This window comes from Aulostomus chinensis, chromosome 3, assembly GCF_037954235.1.
Source record: "Aulostomus chinensis isolate RoL2024-O1b breed Wild chromosome 3, RoL_Achi_v1.0, whole genome shotgun sequence".
In the NCBI taxonomy this organism is placed as follows: Eukaryota; Metazoa; Chordata; class Actinopteri; order Syngnathiformes; family Aulostomidae; genus Aulostomus; species Aulostomus chinensis.
In genome coordinates this window covers 1940998-1942500 of record NC_141322.1, presented here as the reverse complement: position 1 = coordinate 1942500, position 1503 = coordinate 1940998, and the positions used below count along the sequence as shown (strand labels likewise).

Genomic DNA, 1503 nt, shown 5'->3' with positions numbered 1-1503 from the left:
AGCCAGTTCAGCTCTCTTCCTGCTGCCTCTCTGCTCCCAAGTCACACGGATCTACAGGACGAAGGGTGTGATGGCCGGCAAGCAGCCACGACCAGGGCCCACACGGGGATTTATCATGTTTTCATATCAATCCACTTTTCAAAACAGAATATTTTTTCTGCTTGGTTGATACTGAGAACAGAAAGTGCCTGTCCAGCGAGTCCCGGCGGTGATATGGATCCCATCTCGCCAATAAACACAACTCACAATCTAAGTGGCATTTCCCTTTGGGCGGTCTGCTGCTGTATGTCACATGGCGTCCCCGCTAACAATAAAAGTGTGACGCTGACAAACACCCGTGTCGGCTCCCTGTCAGAGAGGCAAGTATTGTCTTCTGCCATTTGAATCGCCATGGAAACAGCCAAATACACAACAAGCACTCTCACCAAGGACTGCAGACGGTGTCACATCGCTGCTGCAAGAGAGTCCGACCGCTCCAGACACAGAGGACACTCGGTGCTGATGGTTGATTCACATAACAGCAGCATCCATTAGAGCCAGGAAACCCGTGAGAGGGTTGATGTTGGTGAGAGGATGAGAGGAGAAGGATGAGGGGCTGAGGGATGACTGGGTGGGGGGGGGGGGTGAACGAGCAGACAGCTGGGGAAAAGAGAATGATCCATTTGGCTGTGCAGACAACCAGAACCACCGCCTTCCTTGACTGGGTTGACACTGGTTGGACGTCCTCGTTCGTGGCCAACATGGCTCACGGCGGCGCACTCAGGACACGCAGGGTCTGTGAATGAAGCGCGTCAACGAAACAAACTGCGTTATCGCGACCGATTCGGAGGATGCAGATGAGCTTGCAGACGAGCCTTCGGCTGTACCTCGCTGTCAAACGCACAAATTCCCAGAAAATATATGACGTACGTGTGTGTATGTATCTGTGCCCCCACTCCCTCCTTGCCTGCTCCGTGCGCTTCCCCCAGGCGGACCTCGGTGATGCTGCTCGGGTCACTCTGAGATCTCCCCCGCTGCAGGACACAGTCCTCCCCCGGCCCGTCCGACGAGGCCATTGCGGCGGAGAAATGGTGGAGTCCAAAGCAGCGCGGATGAGCGCCAGCCAGCCGCCAAGGTCACCAAGCGGAGGAGCGGAGTGAGTGTGACGCGGCTGCAGCAGCTCCTGGTCTCGGAGAAGCAGCAGCACGGGAGAAACTCATTACGCGCGCAGCATCGTGTCGCCTTCAAGCCCTGCTCGTAAATTAAAGACCTGGATTTAGCAGCATGATGTGTTTGATGAAAACAGTCTCAGACATCACCGAACAGACCATCTTTGAGGAGTGAGAGTGAGGCTGCGTTCACATTTGCAAGAGCGCAGGAAGTCTCCGGAGTGCTGCATCACACCGCTCCCGCAACTGGAGTTGCGCTAGGCCACGCCCACTTCCAAAAAACAAAAACTGTGGGGTTCTTTCATCCACACATCCCTCCATCCATCCATCATCCCTCCATCATCCATTCATCCCT

General features: G+C 55.0%; 1 protein-coding gene across 3 annotated transcripts in view; it reads right to left on the bottom strand.

Annotated features, from left to right (window-relative positions):
• The window catches only part of phactr3b (phosphatase and actin regulator 3b), a 42990-nt gene extending 41487 nt beyond the window's left edge, over positions 1-1503 (bottom strand). Inside the window, exon 1 of one of the 3 annotated variants that reach the window (XM_086197856.1) lies at positions 947-1503. In XM_086197856.1, the coding sequence (XP_086053982.1) occupies positions 947-1055 (109 nt within the window). In that variant the 5' untranslated portion in view covers positions 1056-1503. The remainder of the gene's footprint in view (positions 1-946) is intronic. The other 2 variants (XM_086197848.1, XM_086197838.1) reach the window with 2 other exon arrangements.